At 44.8% G+C, this 18,349-nt stretch overlaps 1 protein-coding gene across 8 annotated transcripts in view; it reads left to right on the top strand.

Annotated features, from left to right (window-relative positions):
* Positions 1-16,955, top strand: part of rere (arginine-glutamic acid dipeptide repeats) — a 145,786-nt gene extending 128,831 nt beyond the window's left edge. For 5 of the 8 annotated variants that reach the window (XM_023956538.1, XM_023956537.1, XM_023956535.1 and 2 more), the window contains 11 exons: positions 7,005-7,167; positions 7,276-7,368; positions 7,852-8,051; positions 8,220-8,381; positions 8,475-8,588; positions 10,617-11,977; positions 12,513-12,735; positions 12,814-13,534; positions 14,553-14,726; positions 14,800-14,995; positions 15,069-16,955. In XM_023956538.1, the coding sequence (XP_023812306.1) occupies positions 7,005-7,167; positions 7,276-7,368; positions 7,852-8,051; positions 8,220-8,381; positions 8,475-8,588; positions 10,617-11,977; positions 12,513-12,735; positions 12,814-13,534; positions 14,553-14,726; positions 14,800-14,995; positions 15,069-15,102 (3,441 nt within the window). In that variant the 3' untranslated portion in view covers positions 15,103-16,955. The remainder of the gene's footprint in view (positions 1-7,004; positions 7,168-7,275; positions 7,369-7,851; positions 8,052-8,219; positions 8,382-8,474; positions 8,589-10,616; positions 11,978-12,512; positions 12,736-12,813; positions 13,535-14,552; positions 14,727-14,799; positions 14,996-15,068) is intronic. The other 3 variants (XM_023956540.1, XM_023956541.1, XM_023956539.1) reach the window with 3 other exon arrangements.
* The last annotated feature ends 1,394 nt before the right edge of the window (positions 16,956-18,349 follow it).

Raw genomic sequence — 18,349 nt, 5'->3', positions numbered from 1 at the left:
TATATATATATATATAAGCTAATATAAAATAAGCTTAAAATTGTATTTCTTAAATTGTGGTGAATCAGGAGAAGACAAAAAAAGTGCAGTTTGAAAAAGTTTGTAGTTGTAACGTAGAAGTTACACTTGGCAGGTCACAAACTCTTTGCGCCGCTCCATTCTGATGCATTCACCAGTAGACGACTAGATCCAGGTACGTCGTTTTTGCCATCTGAGCTGACATCTGGCTCCAAACTGTATGGCTGGATAGCTCCAAAATTGCTCCAATATTTTTGTTGCAGCAGTAACGTTAGGCTTTGGGTGAAAGGGGCTGCAAGCTAGTGGGAGAGCATGTATACTGATGAATGATGGGAAGTGGATCTGGACTTCCTCTGCTCTAACAGTCCTGCCCACAGCTCAGGTAAGATGAACTACTGTTGCTCTGCAAAAAAACATTTTGGCTAAAAACAGCCTAATCATAATTAAAGGAACACTGGGAACATTTTTACAATTTATCAAAAGATGATCTATCAAAGACATATTTTCCTGCTTTTTTTGCCCCAACTCGTCTAAAAAAGCCATGGTCTGGTTTTAGAAATAAAATGTTTTAATTAACTATTTTCCTTTTCAAAATGGAGTTGGCATTCTTCATCAACCTTGTCATGCGGCTCTTGCAGGATCTCTTATTACCCTTTAAAGGCCCAATTACAGCACACCAGTTGTGGAGACGACACCAGAGTCTCTCCGGTGCATTGACCCACCTTGCAGAGATGTGGTATTGCACTGACCATAGACTCGAGAACAGAAAAGTGACTGCCCGCCCCTACTGTACTGGTATCCATGTTAGCTGTGCCTGGGCACTGACAGTAACAAGACTTTGAGTAGAGCCAGGGACGACGACAAACTGCCCAACTGGTATCATGTGAGCAGGCTTTGAGAAAACTTCTCTTTCTTGTGGAGGGAAGTCAACAGAGGATTATGGTACTGGTTGTAACCTCTCAGCCGACATTTGCCACAGCACAACGTGAACAAACGTCAAAGTAGATTGAACGTTGCGTCCTGAGCTGAAAAGCTAGAGCCGTCAGAGTTGAATGTTAGAAGTACTTGGGTTCAAACATTAAGTAAATTAACTACAATGGGCCTGGACCTATTGCCAGCAGCTGTCAGAAGGATGATCAGAGCTTCCATGTTTATGTAAATGATATAACCTGTTTAGGCAGTGAAATTGCTGTTGGTTGATAGAATCCCAAACATTGTATTGATGTTCTTTAAGCAGACCACAGGCAGCTTAGCACAGCCAAACTTAGGCAAAATCTTCTTTTTTTCTGGCTAATAGCTGGGAGAGCCAGAGCTCACTGCATAATTGAGTTCTTTGGTAAGCTTCATGTTGTGGTTTTTAGGGACTGGCTTATCAGCAGAACACGCTGGATCGACCCTCCAGCAAAGAGACACTGTTGCCGTCCAATCTGCTTTCACTGGCAAAAACGCTTACAGCGGGAAAAACAGTAGTGCTGATTCTTCAGAGTGTGCATCCCTGACCTGTACATGCAGATCTGATTCAGTCATTTTCAGGCAGAAATGCTCTGCACAGAGAGAGGGGGCAGCTGTCTTTTTAACAGCCTTTCAACTGCACCCTGTTCCACCAAATGAGATCCTTTTTACAAGCACCACTGTGCTACTCTTTACGTTTTATGTTGTATCTGGGTTTTACTGCGTGATGTTTATGTCACCTAAAGAGTTGTTGTTTGTTCTTGGTTGGGCACAGATGTTAAAACCATTTAAACCAATCCAGCAGCTCTGTATTAGAAAAAAAATGTTTTTGCTGTTGTTTTTTAAACATGCTCTTGTGGCATTTTTCTGATAGATGTATAAAAAGAAAATTAAGATTTACAAATTACCATTACTGATTGTTTATTCCAATTGTTGAGAGTTGAGAGCAGACGAAAATTAGCAGTTTGACTAAGATTGTATTTGTAGAAAATATGCTGGGCCGTGCCACAGTAAGTCCAACCTCTCGGCAAGGGGAAGGGGGGCGGGCTTTCTCCAAACAAATGACGCCAGCCAGAACCCTGCGGCAAATTTCTAATGAGCTACTGCCGCTCCGCAGAAACTACGCTTTCAAAAGACTGTGAGTTCAGTTAACATTGCTTCACTTCCCCCTCACATTTAAAGCATTTGGTAGAGGAAAAGCCGTGAAGTACCTTACCCGATACTCTGCACTACCTGCCTGCCACAAGCAAAGGGGAATCACAAATCACACTGTCAAGCGCATTTGTCATTATAGTGTGGTTTGATTTAGCTTAAGAAGACTTCCCCCTTCACCTTCTATAAATGAGTCAGGAAGTAATTCTCCCTCCTCCATCTTTGGGCCATGGAGAAAACGGGAGGCACTCAGGTTGGTGCTGCAGTAATGAATGTTTACACAACTCGCCACAGCGACACTGAACCACGGCCCCTTTATGCTGCTTTCTCCCCATCCCCCCCTTTTACACTTTAACTTTAAAACGAAGACTTTTTTTCTTTTTCTTTTCAGGAGGTTGTGGTTGTTTACAGTTTTGATAGTCTTATCTGCTCCCTGCTCATTCCTACTTCTCGGCTCTCCTCCACTCTTTGCCCTCCCCCTCCTCTGCTCTCCCTTGTTCTCTCTCTCCTTCTCCCCCTGCTCTTGCCAGTAACAGCCTTAACCGTTTGGCTTCTTGTCAAAGCAGGGGCCTTTTGTGGCTCTGTCACAAATCTGCCAGGAAAAACAGAAACCATCTGTTCAGGCTTGGGCCTGGGAGAGGGTAAGGGTGTAAATACATGAGTTTAGCCTTGCAGTCAGCTCTGCCCGTGTGCATTAGACCACCAGGCTGAGTGGAGGGTGGTTCAGTCCTGCTTCCACTCAGCCAGCACTCCCACCAGTGGATTTATGGTTAATCTAATTCAGGACGATTAATACTTCTTGATCTTTGGTCCAGATTTCAAGAAGTTGTTTCTAGATTTTGAATGGGTTTAAAATATGTTTCATACTAAAGTCTTGACTCCAAAAGATTACAACTGAGTCCATCACGACATCTGTACAACATTTACACAACAGTAAAACAAAAGATGCATGTAAATATGTTTGAATGCACTCCAACACATCTTTGGCCTTTTACGAAAGCAAAGAAATATTACAATTCCACACAACTATATTAACATCTGTGAAACGCTTCATGTAGTCTGAATTCAACATCTGTGTCGCACACTTTATACAAAGTCAGTCAGTTGAGGTGGGAAAAACTGGAGTGGAAGAGTACCGTAAGCCCTTTGCTTGTCAGATAATCCAGCAGCCAGAAAGCTCCTGCAGATGAAGTCTGAAAAAAGACTAATAATGCTGAGCTTATGTTGTCACTATCTCATGTTCTGCAGCAGCAGCAGCAGCATACTCTGCTGCAGCAGAGATTCATTGGAGTCAGAAAAATGATGTGCCAAAGCCTGAGCCGGAGCCAGTCTGCATGTCTTTATCAAGCGCTCATAAACGTCTCAATAGTTGGTGAAAGTTTTCAAGCACCGAATCACAGGACAGTTTGTTTTGCTGCCACCAAACTTTTTAGGAAAAGGGCCACTTTCACTCCAAACCTCAGCAGGTTCACACAAATGATCCGCTCCCACGTCCAATCGTGGAGTTGAAACAGAAGGTAATGAAAGTTAAAGCGTAGCCGAGGGCACGTGGCAGCATGGCAAAGTGACTTTGATGGAGAAAGTACACAGCTGGTGGAAGATTGGAGCCGTGTAGCTTCAGAGGACCTACATTTGACAAGCTGAGAGGTAATCTGTCGGTCTCTGTTTGACACAGATTCTTTCCAGCCGTCTCAGCTGCTGTATAGCTGTTCATGTTTGGCGTTTAACTGCCGTGTTGTGTAACTCATCTACATTTTTAAAACGCTTCCCGTCATTTCTCACTCAGTTTTATTCATGAATTTTTTCAAGTTGCTGTTTGTGGTCACTGTTAGCTTGTCACTTCCTTATACACAGTTGTAAAAGCAGCTTTTATTTTATTCTCTTTTCATCCATTGCTGACTAGTACAGCTTGTATGGGCACCTGTTAATTTCCATTCAAAAGCCTAAGTTAATGTTTTCATTAACTCCAGTGTAATGTAATGGTACTTGACACAGTGTGAGTGATGGAGAGGCAGGGTGACCTTTCCTTGTGTCTTCCAAGCTGTTGCCAAGGCCATGTAGTTGTCAGCCCACAGCGAGGAGGCAGAGAGGCACTGGTGGGAACAGTCATTAAGCACAGAGCAAAGCCGGCGCTCAGCACCGCTCCACACTTTTGATCTGCACATTTCAATTAGATTTCACATCAGGACGCCTGCCTTCCCTCGGTTAGCACCTGCAGCCTGCCTTTTCTACTGGCCAAGCAGGGTGAAGGAGGTGCACAGGAAGCCGCCACAACGTGCCCCCCCATCAGCAGAAATAGATACACAAACGTGAGTTTGGAGGGTTCAGGATAATCACTCCTCATCTCCAAACGAGGCAGTTGCTCCGCAGGTCCTGAAACGTAAAGAGCTTTCACAGAGCTCAGACATCTGCAGTCAATGTGTCCGTGTTGTTTTCCCTAATTAGATGTAACCATGCTGCGTTAGGATGATTCGCATTAAGAGCGACTTAGAGGTAACTAACAATGACCTGAGACCTATTGTCAAGCTTTCTCTGACATGTATTCACACCTGTTATTTCCTTTTATTATAAAAAGTTTCCAAAATGTTTTTGAAGAAACATCTGTAACATGTTCACGTAAAAGGTGGAGTCGAGAAGATGCTGCTCCACAAGAATAAAAGAAAGGTTGAAATTTCCAAAGACAATCAGGTGCATTGCTAGTTAGGTCATTTTTGTCTAGAATAATTGTGTTTATATGGCTTAACTAAGGTAATTTACACCGTTTAGTAACATGACATAAGTTGGTTCATTAAAACCTTTTGACTTATATTTCTAGAACAGAGGTCGGCAAACTTTATTGCTTCTTGCTGACCAAAACCAAAGCCAGAACCACAAAATCCCACCTCATCGTTTAGAACAATACATTTTATTTTATTTGTAGCTTTTATGTAGTTGTAAAAATTGAATTTTAATGGTGTTACCATGTTCTACACAGCTTTAACCTCCTTTAAATTTGACAGCAGTACATACATGGTTCTTTCACAAAGTACAATAAAGATCCTCCTGCTGCAGCAGATATATTAGCAGTGCTACACATTTAAGAACGTTGCCTCTAAAACAGCAAAAAGACACTATTGTGCAGCTTAAGATGAGAATAATTGCTGTATGCTCTAACAAAGTACTAAACCATATTTTCTACTTAGTTATGGTGTCTGCATTTTGGAGGAGTGGTCAAGCTCAAAATGTAATGTCAGCAGTGAGGGGTTTATTTTACTAACATAGGATCACATCAGTTTTAAAATCTAAACATAAATGCCAAAATTCATTCAAATTATCATTTTATCTTTGATTTGTTGTAATTAAACATTGTTTCGCTAAAACCTTTTTCTTAGCCTTATTTTTAGAGATGATGTTGGGCACAAGCTGCAAAGCTGTTAATGCATTTTAGAAAGCAATGGACTCACTAATTTATGTCAAGTTTCTTGGCTGCAGCGGAGAAAGAAAACAATCAATAGCCATTAAACCTTGGGAGCTTTGTAGAACAGCGGTTTAACAGACCTCAGACAGTACATGGCTGCCCTGTGGGCTTTAAAGATCACAGGTGACTGACTGCTCACCAAACAGTCACACCACATGATTTCATCAATTTGTTATCCAGCAACTGTAGAATCACTAACTAGTAAGACTTGATGAACACAGAGAACCCAAAGCAAAGAGGCATTGTATAGCTGTGTGTTTTAATTATAGCTGGGAAGCAGCAGTTAGTATGCACAGGTTGCCTCTGTAAAGTGCTTTCTGATTCTTCACTGAGCGGGTTAATGTTTCAGTTGAATATTGATTTCCTGGCGGCTCTTTGTGCGCCGCATTTATCCGCCTGGCTCGCTGGTAAGTGCGCCCCTTCGAATGTTTGATTAAAGTTCAATTGACTCTTCCAGTGAGCAGGCGAGGAGCCATTTCACTCCCTATTTGTAGCGCCAAAGCTCTGCCTGACATGTTCTTTTGTGCCCATTCAACCTCCTGCCACCCAGGCAGCCACCAGTGCACTGATCCTAATATCCCTACATTCAGTGAGCCTCCGTGCCTAATCCGGGGACATGCAAGGCCGTAGCACAAACGCGCTCAGCCAGCTGCAAACTCTGGCATGGATTGACCCGATGCGTGGCCTTTGACTCTTAAAAACTGTGCTGTGTGCCAAAATGACTTTTGAATACCTTAAATACCCACCCCAATATAGAAAATCACGTTTTTGGTGTATTGAACATGTTCTTGCGATGTTTTTCTCATGATTGACGAATATTTATATATATCATGATTGAAATATATAAAGAAGATTGAGCTAAAAATTACATTTTCAAATATTTCTTTATTGAAATTGTTGTGAATCAGGAGCAGATAGAGAAAAATTGGCATTGGAAAAAGCTTGCAGCAGTGACAGAAGTTACTGCTGCAGGCCATAATCTGTCTGCTCCGCTTCATTCTGATGCATCCACTTGCAGACAAATAGATCCATGTACGTCTTTGTTTTCCTCGTCTGAGCTGACATTTGGCTCAAAACTGTATGGCTCTGATTATTGCTCGCCACTTTCGTTGCGCCATTAATGTTACGTTGGAGGTGTGAGGGTCTCACAATTCAGAGGCGAATTTCTGATGAATTACTGCCGCTCTGCAGAAACGTGTCCTAGAACATGACAGAGCTTTTTGGATTTTTCACTAAAAACGGCATAATCAGAAATAAAAAAACACCACTGGGAACGCTTTGAATAGATCAAAAGATGATTGGAGTGAGACTTTAATGGAGATTCATTTTGCCGAGGCTTTCATTTGTCGTCACAGGTGACTCCTATTTTTTTTTTTTTTTTTTTAAATAGATGTACTCATGTTCTGTTTTTCACCTGTACTTTCAGGGAGAGCTCATCACCTTTTACTACTACTGGAAGAAGACTCCTGAGGCAGCCAGTTGTCGAGCCCACCGCAGGCATCGCCGGCAGCCCGTCTTCCGCCGCATTAAGACAAGAACTGCTTCAACTCCGGTCAACACCCCCTCACGCCCCCCATCCAGCGAGTTCTGTACGTATATGAGACCTTTTCTGTGGCTGCTTCAGTCATAAACGAGGAAATGGGATCCATAGATTCTTGAGGGAAAGTTTCATACTTTTTGCTTTGCGGTTCTTCCAGTGGACCTCAGCTCAGCCAGCGAAGATGACTTTGACAGTGAGGACAGCGAGCAGGAGCTGAAGGGCTACGCGTGCCGCCACTGTTTCAGCACCAGTAAGAAAACCGCAGCAGACATCTTTGGCTGGTCGTATGGGTTCATTCGGCTTGTGCCTCCTCTGTCATTGTAATCCAACTCACTACTGCGCTGTGCGACAGATGGGCATCAAAGGATGTCGAGACTAATTTGATCAAACCAAATATGAGCCCACGGCCGGTTCACTCACCTCATTATCCTTCTCCCTTTGTCGCACAGCTGGTTCCCAGTACCCGCCTCCCATCTGATCACACTTTTGTTGTCACCACATCCAAGGTGGCTAATAGCTTTAGCTTCACAGTATTAACAGCTAACTAACTCGATATTGAATCATTGCAAACTGAAAAAAAAGATTATTTTGATCCTGGATCTTTGCAGTAATATAATCAGCTTAATAGATGTTAAAAGTCTTCGTTTCTGCGAGTGCTTTCTTCTGTGTGTGGTTTGTACCTCTCACATATGAGAGTGTCTTATTTCACAACTGTAAATGGCTTTCCTCGCAGCCTCCAAGGACTGGCACCACGGGGGCCGAGAGAACATCTTGCTGTGCACCGACTGCCGCATTCACTTCAAGAAGTACGCTGAGCTGCCCCCCATAGAGAAGCCTGTGGACCCTCCCCCATTTATGTTCAAGCCTGTCAAGGAGGAAGAGGATGGACTCAGTGGGAAGCATAGCATGAGGACCAGACGGAACCGAGGCTCGGTGCGTTAAGACACCTGAACCCCCCCTCCATTTATCCATTTTCACCTTTAAGAAATAAAAGTTGTCATTTTTTTCAGGATTACTACACGCCTGCAGACACTCGGCTTCGAAGCTGTTTCATATGCGGGTTGAAGTGTTTCAAACAACTGTTGTTTTATCTAAAAACAGATGTCAACGCTACGTAGTGGTCGCAAGAAGCAGCCAGCTAGTCCTGATGGCCGAGCCTCACCTACCAACGAGGACCTGCGCTCGAGTGGACGGACGTCACCCAGCGCCGCAAGCACAGACAGCACCGACAGCAAGACAGACTCCATGAAGAAGCCAAGCAAAGTAAACGGCATCTTTTTATTCCTTGTTTTAGTTTTTACCATCTGTATAGTACATTGTAGGCAAACTCTAACAAATCTTGTGCATTTGCTTCAGAAAATTAAGGAAGAAGCTCCTTCACCTATGAAAAGCACCAAACGGCAAAGAGAGAAGGGAACTTCAGACTCTGAGGAGACTGAGAGGGCCACTGCCAAAAAGTCCAAAACACAAGTGAGTCTGTGAACTTTCTGTAATTATTCACAGGGGGAACTTTGGCATTTACAAACCAACAACCATTTCAGACAATTGCTTTCTGATCATCAAGTAGGTAAGGCTTTTAATTAGTTTAAAATCCCAAACAGGTGAAAACAGGTAGAACACTGTGATGTGAGGGGAACATTTCTGCACTACGCACAAACATTTAGTGTTTTCTCCACAGAAAAAGATTTTCTGTGGAGGCTTTCACACTGTTATTCTGCTGGAATTAACCTTCCTCAGAAGTATTTAAAGGGAAATCAATTTTTTGACCTTTAAAGTGTATTATGATGCTCACTACTCACTATAAACATCCCCAAAGCGGTATTTTGATCCATTCACACATTTCAGAGGATTGCTCTATAAACCTGCCCTCTGAGCACCAGCCCCTCCCAATCCACAAAAATGAGCAGGTCCTCACATTGTGACAAAGATAAGATATGAACAGCCCCTTCCAAGAAGAGTCTGCACTGCCAGCACCGCCCCTACGTTAACACACACACACCCACTTTCTTTGCAGAGCCAGCGATCATCGGCTAAATGCTTTCCTTTTATAGACACGGTATGCACATCCGTCTTTGCAAAAGTTCAGATGTTGTTTGTTTTCGTGGGGGAGATGCAGACACGCGGCTGAGGCCGACTCTAGGTTGACGTCATGAAATGGGCGGCTCCCACATAGAAGCGAAAGGCAGTAGCTCAGAGATCGAGTCGTCTTGCTTTAGGGTAGGAAAATGAACTGTGAAGATAAAAAAGTGTTTTATAGTGTGGCAAAGGTAGTATATTATCATATATATGAATATAGGTTACTGTGAAAGGCTTAAGAAAAGCATGATATAGGTACTTCAATACTATCACTGTAAAATATTGTAAGTTCAAAATAAAAAAACAATGTTTTCTTTATTTTCTCCTTATCCTTCTTTTGTCAGATGACAGTTAAAACCTCTGTAGAAGTACAACAAAGTATTTTGCAAAAAGGTGCAGGACATTTGTCAAACAAATCTCACATACAGTGGTCCCTTGCTTATAGTGGTCTCTCTGCTTTGCTGCTTTATTTTCTTTTTCATTGCAATTTGGCTCTTTTGGGGTTTTTTTTACTGCGCACCCCATCCTGATTAGCTGCTGAACTTGTCAAAAAGTGTCCTTCGTGCCGCGTCTTCTGTACAGAATGCATTCAATTTGCCACATTTACATGAACCTTCCTTGCTGGCAGATCTTTGTTTTCATTCCACAATACTGATTTTATTTTTTGAACTTTGACTATTTAAACAAGAGGGGAAAGTGTAAAATGTGAGCAGTGAGATTTTTCATACCTATAATCCTACATCATCAAATTCACTCATTGTGGGTTATTTTTACAACGTAACCCCCATGATAAATGAGGGAACGCTGTACAACAACGTATTTAGCAAAAAGGGGCAGAATATTTGTCAAACAAATCCCAAATAGTTACTTAGCAAAAAGTAGTGCACTAGAGGTTTATTTTATTAGGTATTCCATGTACATGTAGTGTAGAAAGTAATAACTAACTGAAAAATACTACTTCAGTTAAATACTAACTGAAGTCCTCCTTAGGCTAAATTGGAAAATTTGGAAAAAATCTCAATAAATACTACCAAACTCAACATTTACTCTTGTGTTAGTGCTTTTGTTACTGCTGCTTAAAATAACACGGGTGTCTGGAATACTGACTGTGAAACCAGAGACGGCATGAGACCCAAAACCTTTCAGAAAGCGCCCACTGCACCAAAGTTTCAAACAAGCATGACTAACAAATGTGGTGGTTTTGGAAAAACGTCAGCAAAAATGATCATAGAAATTCTATTTGTGGTGTCTCATTCAGATGTAAGAGGATGGGTTTAATTGAAATCAAACCAAAATTTTTTTTGACTGTATTTTTTCTTGATGTAGTGTCTGAATGTAAAAAATGAGGCGTATGGCATGTAAGAAATAAATAAATCAGAGAAATGTTGCTCTTGCTGACTCCTCTTCTGCTCCGTCCCGTAGGAGCTGAGTCGGCCAGACTCTCCCTCAGAATGCGAGGGGGAGGGGGAGGGAGAGAGCTCTGACGGGCGCAGCATCAACGAGGAGCTCAGTAGTGATCCCAAAGACATTGACCAGGACAACCGGAGCTCCTCCCCCAGCATCCCCAGTCCCCGTGACAACGAGAGCGACTCGGATTCCTCTGCTCAGCAACAGCAGCTACTGCAGAGCCAGCATCCCCCTGTCATCCAATGTCAACCAGGCACCTCCACTGCCTCTGCAGCGCCCCCTCCACCTCCAACCTCAAACCCGCTGCTGCCTCCACAGGTCCCCACTGCAGCTGCTTCAGCCTCACTACCTCCTCAGTCTCTGGCACAGGCTGGCCCCATGTCTCTCATCCAGTCTGGAGCATCGCTTCACCCTCAAAGGCTGCCTTCTCCTCATTCACCTCTGACTCAGGCTCCACCTTCAGGCCCCACAGTCCCACCTCAGTCTTTACCCAGCCCACATCATGGGCCCCTCCCTCCAGTGCCACATCCATTGCAGCCTGTCCCCCCACATTTGCCTCACCCTCACTCCATGACCCCTCAGGGATTCCCTGTGGCCCCCTCTCAGGTTCCACCTCCCCCAGTCTCCAGCCAGTCACAGCAGAGGCCTCACTCGCCTCCTTCTCAAAGCCAGTCATCTTCTCAAAGTGGAGGCCAGCCTCCACGGGAGCAGCCCCTGCCTCCTGCAACCATGTCTGTACCTCACATCAAGCCCCCTCCAACCACACCCATCCCTCAGATGCCCACCCCACAGTCTCACAAACATCCGCCCCACCTGCCAGCGCCTCCTTTCCTTCCCATGCCTTCAAACCTTCCTCCACCTCCTGCTCTCAAGCCCCTCAGCTCCTTATCCAACCATCATCCTCCGTCAGCACACCCTCCCCCTCTGCAGCTCATGCCTCAGGGGCAGCAGCTTCAGCCTCCCCCAGCCCAGCCTCCAGTTCTCACCCAGTCGCAGAGCCTTCCACCGTCAGCCAACCACCAGCCTCCTGCTGCTCCTCCTTTACCGCACACAGTCTCACACCCCACAGCCGGTCCCACGCAGCCACCCTTCTCCTCTCATCCTTTCAGTACAGTTCTACCTCCAACCGGCCCTCCTCCATCCTCATCAAACTCTATGCCAAGCCTCCAGCCTCCCTCTTCTTCCTCTTCCATCTCCATGCCTCTCCCTGCCTCAGTCCCGTGTGCTGGTCCCGGCCCATCAATCCCACCTGTCAACATCAAGGAGGAGCCTCTGGATGAACCAGAGGAACCCGAGAGTCCACCGCCCCCACAGAGAAGCCCCTCCCCCGAGCCTACAGTGGTCAACACGCCCAGCCACGCCAGCCAATCCGCACGGTACGACTGGTTATTCTGCAGCTGTGTTTGGCTTTTTTCAGTCATATACGTTCACATTGAAGAATTGAAAAAAGTGTAAAAATGCCTAATATTGTCAGCAGAACAGACACTTGGGAATGTGGAGCTCCTGGGAGCTCAGACCAGTATTGGGACATTCTCAGAATCCTAAGTACCACTTTTAGCTCTACTTGCGTCTCTCTGTAACCCAGTTTGACAACTTGCTTTCCAACATTAGTCCAAGGAGAGAAAGTCTTTTTATTTTTGTCTCCATGGGAAAAAAAGGCAGATATTACAAAGTTGAAGAGTATAATGATCAGATTCTCCCCCATGTTGATGATGCATTTCTCAAATCGTGTTGTAAGTCTTTGATTGCTTCTGTACATTGATTTAACTTTGAAACTGGATGTCCCTGTTCGTATGAATGCAACTTAAGACTTCCTGTCTGTACATAAAAAGTCATTTGTGGCCTTTTGCTGTTTAGTTTTTTTGTTTGTTTTTCTTTTACTGGTTTTAATCAAACTCTGGTTTACTTCAGGTTCTACAAGCACCTGGACCGGGGTTACAACTCCTGCGCTAGAACAGACTTTTACTTCACTCCACTTGCTTCGTCCAAACTGGCCAAGAAGCGGGAAGAGGCGCTGGAGAAAGCCAAGAGGGAAGCAGAGCAGAAGGCTAGGGAGGAGAAGGAGCGAGAAAGGGAGAGGGAAAAGGAGCGGGAAAGAGAGCGGGAGCGGGAGAAGGAAGTGGAGCGTGCCGCGGTGAGTTCTTCCTCCTCACACTTTCTTCCTCGTCTGAGCTTTTTGTGGTCTTCAGCTTTATGCATCTGACCTCCACAGAAAGCCTCCAGCTCATCTCATGAAAGCAGAATGGGGGAACCTCAAATGGCTGGCCCCGCCCACATGCGACCCCCCTTCGATGGCCCCCCAACTACAATTGCAGCTGTGCCTCCATACATTGGCCCCGACACCCCTGCCTTACGCACACTCAGCGAGTACGCCAGGCCCCACGTTATGTCGCCGAGCAATAGAAACCACCCCTTCTTTGTGTCGCTCAACCCCGCTGACCCGCTGCTGGCCTACCACATGCCGGGCCTGTACAACGCCGACCCCGCCATGAGGGAGCGCGAGCTGCGAGAGCGGGAGATGCGTGAAAGGGAGATCCGTGAGCGGGAGCTCAGGGAAAGGATGAAGCCTGGTTTTGAAGTCAAGCCTCCAGAGATGGAAACACTCCACCCCTCCACAAATCCCATGGAGCACTTTGTCAGGCATGGCGCCATCACTCTGCCCCCCATGCCCAGCCCTCACCCTTTCGCCTCTTACCACCCAAGCCTGAACCACCTAGAGCGTGAGCGGCTAGCCCTCGTGGGGCCCCAGCTGCGGCCAGAAATGAGCTACCCCGAGCGGGTGGCTGCGGAGAGACTCCACGCCGAGAGGATGGCCACCGTGGCCAACGACCCCATTGCTCGTCTGCAGATGTTCAACGTCACGCCACATCACCACCAGCACTCGCACATTCACTCCCATCTGCACCTCCACCAGCAAGACCCGCTTCACCAAGGTAAGCGAAAGCCCTGCTCCTATTCAAACTCTGAAATCTGACGATTTGATATGAGATGCTGCTTTTTTTTTCATCCTCGTGAGCGCAGTTCAGCTAACTGAAATGTTCACCAGGAGATTTTTGAACTTTACAGTCTGCTGGATGTTGCATTTGTCTTTAGTTTTTTTCCATTAAGCTAATATAGTTTTAACACAAATGTTTATTGTGTAAATATTTGATTGTTTCTTAAGTAAAGTACTTTGTAGTACAGGAATGAAACCAGAGGTTTAAACACCCACTCTGATGAAAATGGCGTTTTCTGTGACTGAATCCCTGCTCCGTTCCATTCTGATGCATCCACTCGTAGGCGATTAGATCCATGTGCGTCTTTGTTTTCATCGTCTGGGCTGGCATCTGGATCAAACTGTACGACGGCATAGCTCCAGAATTGCTCCCCATTTTTGTTGCACTGGAAATGTGAGGTTGGGGTTGTGAGGGGCAAGTGGGGGGGGTAAACAAAGAGATGATGGGAAGTGGGGGTGGTCTCTGTGCCAAAAGTCCTGCTCACAATTCCAGGGTGAGTCTAAAAACGATATAATTAATAATTCCACTGGGAATCCTTAGAAAATCAATCAAAAGACGATCTGAGTGGGTCTTTAAGCTCTTTTTGTTTTATTATTAAATTATATTGTTGTGCAGCTTTTATTTAAAAAAAGCCATTATTGTTATATAAAATGAACTGTATGTCTGTGAATTACATTACTCCTCTCATTCCAGTCAAAAAAGAACAAAATGAACATAAAAATCTAAATTTCGTTTTTTCTTTTTCTTTTTTTGAGTCTGAACAATTTTAAATCGTTGATCATTTAAAGGAGACTGAACAAAAAGCGACTTGGTCTCCAGTAAATTTTTCTCAAACCAATCAGAAGTCTATAAAAAGCCATAAAGTCGAGTGTTGCACTGGACCATGAGAGGAGTAACATTGCATGAAACTGTAAAGATGAGTGTACCCTGACCCTAAGACTCTGACACCCAGAAGGTGGTGGTGAATGTCTTGTGTGTCCTCCAGGCTCGGGGTCCCACCCCCTGGCAGTGGATCCCCTGGGCGCCGGACCCCACCTGGCTCGCTTCCCCTACCCGCCCGGCAGCATCCCAAACCCTCTCCTGGGTCAGCCACCGCACGAACACGAGATGCTGCGCCACCCAGTCTTCGGTAAGCTGCTGTCAAACCCCCCAATACAGATATTCTACTGCTTTGTTGGCTTTGTCTGACCCTTCCGAGTAAGGCTTCATGTGTCCCATAGGTGCTCCATACCCACGGGACCTACCAGGAGGAATTCCACCCCCCATGTCAGCGGCCCACCAGCTGCAGGCCATGCATGCACAGTCAGCAGAGCTGCAGAGGCTGGCGATGGAGCAGCAGTGGCTGCATGGCCACCACATGCATGGAGGACCTCTGCCCGGCCAGGAGGACTACTACAGGTAAGACGTGGAGCTAGGAGCAGACAGGAGCACAACGGCTGCTCGTGTAACCCCGCTCCTCTTTCTGTTGCAGCCGTCTGAAGAAGGAAAGTGACAAGCAGCTGTAACCAGCAGCTGCAGTGCAGGACAGAGGAAGTTGTTACGGATCGGTGTTCCAGAGGTTCTCCAGGACTTCTGACCAAACTCAGTTTGAAGAACAGAAACAACCGGACTGAATTAGAAATGCTCCATTTTTTTATTTGTTTATTTTGTTGGTTTCTGTTCCCTGTCAAAGACTTTTTTAAAGCTTTTATTTTCCCAGACATTGTATTTAGTCGATAGTGACCAGACGTCCTCAAGACTCCTGCATGACGAAGCTTCCCTGACATTTTTTTGTAGGTGCTAGAACAAGACAATGTGCTCATCACAAAGAAAAACAAACCGTATGAAAAGACCAGTCAGACCATCAAAATAACAAGTGCTATCTTAAATTCAACATTTATTTTATTACATTGTTGGAGGGTTTTCATAATTTTAAGAGAAGCTACAGCATGGCGTTTTTGAGTCTGTAAATAGTATATATAAACATATAATTATTGTAATTATTATTGCTCGGTGTGGACTCCAAACTAAGTTGTTTCAGCCTCCAGTATATTTGTTTTGAAGCATTATCCCTCTTTAGTAAAAGAGGGTGGGGGGCACCGTGGCATTATAAAAGCAGTTTCTGAGAGTTGCAGTTCACTTGTGACATCACTGTGTTAGATTTAGTCCCCCACACACGTACTGTATGTCAGGCAAAGCCTGTCCCCGCCCCCTCAGCCGCTCGCCAGGTGTACAGAACCATACACTTTTGGAGCGGAGAAGCAGAGAGGAGTCGAGGCTCTCCGGCGTGTCACCGGCGTGCCGAGGCTGAAAGGAAAACTTTGCACTGAAGGAGCGCCGCTGAGCTCTACTTAACCGGTTCATCCTTTGATTCAGTGTTTGAGTCAACAAAAGAAACAGAACCTCTTCTGTTTGTTTGGTTTTGTTTTTTACTCTTACATTTAAGTTTTTTATTTGAAGTCATTTTTAGCTTTGATTTCAGCGGGTCTTACCTGAACACATCGCCAGTCAATACTTTTTATCCAAACATTGACCCCCCCACAGATGCTTTTTAACGCCATCTTGGTCCAGTCACCGGTATTCGTTGCAGAGCTCAAATCTGACAGCGTGGATCTTCAGCTGGACTGTAACAATGTTCACTGTGACACTAGAGGGGGGGGCTGATCTTCTGTGTTTGTGTATTTATCTGTGTTCTCATTCGTCATGGTTCCACATGGGCTCTGGGGCTTCGGAGTGGCATGCTCGTGTGTCACCAACTGTTACATGTAGTCTTGACTCGTCACGCTGCGGCGCTCAATTCTGCGCTTTTTGTCCTTTTTTCCCCCACTGACAGGAGTTTGGTTCCACACTCAAAGACTGTTTGTCCATCGAGGACTTGTGGCTTATTTTGAGGATTTTCATCTGTTTTATCCACTTAACTTACATGAAAAAGTAACCATATTTCCCCTCGGAGCTCTATATTTTTACATGAACGCCTGCAAACTTCAGACTCTTGCTCCCTGTAAAGCCTATGAAAAAAAAGCGTCTCGCCATCTTACCACGACGAATTCTCCATCTTTTTTGCCTCATTTCCTGACCGTTCCCCTGCCTTTTATCCACTCTTTTTTGTGTCCTTTGATGTTAAGTGTTGTCAATGGATTAGCTTCTTGTTTCAGAGCGGCAATAGCAGAATGTAAATTCTGACTGCTAAGATTTATATATATACTGGTATCTTGAAGCTTATTGTATATATGAGTAGTCGCCATGGGATGACACAATGTAAACAAAAAGTAGAAATAATAAGGAAAAATTGTGAGTCCTGTGTTCTCTCCATTTGAGTATTTTGTAATTTTTTTGAAAAATTTGTGGAATTAAAATAAACGACTAAGTTACACCACAAGAGATGTGCCTGTCTTTTATACACTTTCTTTTAAACATATATAATAAAACTAAAAATTCCAAATTTAGTGGTAAAATTCTAAGTTGCTCGTTGTTTCCTCATTTTTATATTTTTTCCCTTTTTTTTAATTTTTATTTCTGGAACTGCTGCAAACAAACCTTTCATCTAAAAAACTAGAATATTTTTTTTTCTCCCAGAATTTGTAAAATCTTGTTTTTTTGTTATTTATTTTATTTCCTCAAGCACAAAGGTTTGCGATCACTTCAGCTGCGGGTGATAAAGCTCAGAGCTGAATATTGTGAGGCTTCACTTTTAAAAACATCAAAGCTGCTAAGCCACGAGAAACGCCTCCTGGAGCTGAAAGCCTTGCTATCAGCAGGGCAGGGCTGTCATGTCCTCCTGCGTGTGGGGAGTGATAGACCTGCAATCTTCGACGCAGCGTCGCAGTCGCAGCCATGGCTGTCATTTTGAGGGGGAACCATTATTCCGCTGCCGCTCTCTGAAACCATGCCCTGTTCTTGGGGAGAACTACGGGCTCCTCGCAGGCAGCTTTCCTGCAGATCTTGTGTGACAGCGGTGTGAGGAGGTGCTGCTGTTGTTTGCATTACCCCTCTGTAAAAACAACAAGACCAAAGAGCAGGAGCTGAGCTGGCTGGTTGAATAATTCATCCCCTCCTCCTCCTCATCCTCCTCCACAGTGACTGTGACTCGTGTCTGTTCAAATCCTTCTCATAATACTGTGTACCCCTCAGGCGGGCGCACAGGGACTCATGGTCTTTAGGAAGAAAAAAATCTGCTCCCTCTGTCTGCATTGCAATATGTCTTGTGCTGTTATTTTGTCTGCTGCAGCAGGTCCTGAGCACAGAGCCTCCTCTCCTCCATCCTCCTGTCTTTTTTTCCCGCTCCACCGGGCCTGCCAGCTGCAGAGCATGATGCTCGGCGGCGGAGAGGCCCCTCCGTGCTGCAAGCTGAAAATAAGCTGTTCTGACATGAAAGCAAATCTGCTGCTGTCTGAAATTCAGCGCAAACCCTGTGCACTCCACGTTTTAGATTTTACTTTCATCACCTGACCAAGACATAAAATCCCGTTCACATGCAACATGTAGTTATGCAAAACCTGCACTCAATAGATGGAGCACAGCTGTAGGAATTTGATGCATGTGATTAAGGGTAATTAAACACATCTGAGATGCAAATGAGCCTGTCTTAAATATGCATTTGTGCCGTTTATTTAAAACAGGTGTCATCCCTGCCTTTCAGCCATTTAAATATTTATATCAGTGGAAGGGGTCTCCACTTTTCACGCAGAGGTTAGATCAATCATTTCTTTTTTAAAGATAAACTAAAAGTGGAGATGAAGGGATGAAGCTGCTGCACAACAAGAACAAACGATC

Source organism: Oryzias latipes, chromosome 7, assembly GCF_002234675.1.
Source record: "Oryzias latipes chromosome 7, ASM223467v1".
Classification (NCBI taxonomy): Eukaryota; Metazoa; Chordata; class Actinopteri; order Beloniformes; family Adrianichthyidae; genus Oryzias; species Oryzias latipes.
This window is presented reverse-complemented; position numbering and strand designations above follow the sequence as displayed.